At 39.7% G+C, this 1894-nt stretch overlaps 1 protein-coding gene across 1 annotated transcript; it reads left to right on the forward strand.

The window, feature by feature from the left end:
- Positions 1–251: 251 nt before the first annotated feature.
- Positions 252–1493, forward strand: LOC130714868 (transcription factor HEC1-like). Its single transcript, XM_057564839.1, has one exon. It carries the CDS (start codon positions 498–500, stop codon positions 1254–1256), a length of 759 nt encoding a protein of 252 aa, XP_057420822.1. The 5' UTR covers positions 252–497; the 3' UTR covers positions 1257–1493.
- The last annotated feature ends 401 nt before the right edge of the window (positions 1494–1894 follow it).

Genomic DNA, 1894 nt, shown 5'->3' on the forward strand with positions numbered 1-1894 from the left:
ATCTGATCATCGAAGTTAATTAGAAGTATCATGTTATAAGTTAAGCTCTCTTTGACACCAATAATTTTCTTTCCTTTAGATCGAAACATCATTCCTCCCCTGAAATTTTAGAAAACCAAAAAAATAAATTAATGTAAAAAATCAATCATTAATGAGCTTGATAGATTTTCTTTACGTTTCTGATTAAAGGATAAAATATTGCTCCCAAGTTGCTATAAAAAGCCCTTCCACTTATTAACAGTGTATAGAAATTGCAATTGTTGCTGGCCGGTTCCAGAAGATAATAATCATATTCATATTCATCTCTCTCTATTCTATCTTCTGCACTTTTCTGCACTCATCTCATCATCCTACTATTTTTTATATATTCTTTTACCCACCCCCTTATCTCTCTGATCATACAAACCCTACTCCTCCTCCTACTACAAACTTTCACAGAGCTCCCATACCATACTCTCTGCACTCTTCTCTTTTTCCTCATCTTCCCCATCTCGCCAATGGATGTGGACATAGTGAAAACCCCTTCAAATGACGACATGATGGCAATGATGATGCAAATGGAAAAGTTCCCTGAATTCTCTGAACCTTTTTATACCAACGAGTTATTACCCGGTAATGGAAGCACCACCACCATTTTCAACACTTTGATTGACCCTCCACCACCTTCCAACAATGTCAACAACCTCTTCACCAACCATATCCAACAACAACACATGACACCACCACCACCGCCGCCACTTCAACAACAATTCAACGAGGTTGTTCCATTCAGGAGTAGTGCTTCAAACGCTTCATTTCCTTACCCAGCTGAGAAAAGAAACTCCATGGCTGCCATGAGGGAAATGATCTTCCGGATCGCGGTGATGCAACCGGTTCACATCGACCCGGAAACTATCAAGCCACCAAAGCGGAGGAACGTGAAGATCTCCAAAGATCCTCAGAGCGTGGCCGCGAGGCACAGGAGGGAGAGGATAAGCGAGAGGATAAGGATCCTCCAGAGATTAGTCCCGGGTGGAACCAAAATGGACACGGCTTCAATGCTTGATGAAGCCATTCACTATGTGAAGTTCTTGAAGAAACAGGTGCAGACGCTCGAACAAGCTGGGGCTACTAGACATGTTGGAGGTGGCGGTGGCGGTGGCAGTGTTGGGTTCCCACTTATGTCGAATTCCAGTGTGAATTATTCAGCTTTGTTGATGAAGGGTTGCCAACCTTTTCAAATGATGGGTTCTAGTTCTAAGCAATTGCTTAGCTGAGGTACAACAAGGTTTTAAATTGCGGTTGCAGTTGTATTGCACAATTATAGAAAATGTGAGTTTATGCGGGTGCAGTGTTGTTGCAAGGACTCCAAATCTGTTTACGTTTGCGGTTGCAATTGTGAACTGAAATTTATAACCTTGCAAGAAGGACTGAATTTGTTTGTCCCAGATGAAAGCAATTAGTTCTTTTAGTGTTAATTGTTGGTGCACGGTTTGGTGGGATCATGTGATCGTCTAGACCAAGTTGTTGCTATTGTTTCAGATGAGTAATGAGTTTCTTTTTCTTTAGTAAATAAAAATATCAATAATCCATTGGATGATTGTTCTCTCTCCACACTCATTTCAGGATTATTTTAGTTTATGAGTTGCACGCCCTTCACCTTAATCTAATCAGGGAAAGAATGTTAGCTGAACCTAATTAATTATAAAGTGATAGAGAATGTTAGAGAAATAGTTTGCATATTAATAAACACAAGCTTTGCATAAAACAAGCTAATCTCTCGAAAGATCTAGAAACTTATGATGACTTGGACAGGTCAGAAATTATTTTTAGCGATTAAATGATGTTGCATTCGTCCTCTAAATATCAAACTTCCAGCTGTATCTTTATAATTAGGGTTCACATGCAAATGCAC

The sequence above is a fragment of the Lotus japonicus genome, chromosome 4 (genome assembly GCF_012489685.1).
Source record: "Lotus japonicus ecotype B-129 chromosome 4, LjGifu_v1.2".
Taxonomy (NCBI): Eukaryota; Viridiplantae; Streptophyta; class Magnoliopsida; order Fabales; family Fabaceae; genus Lotus; species Lotus japonicus.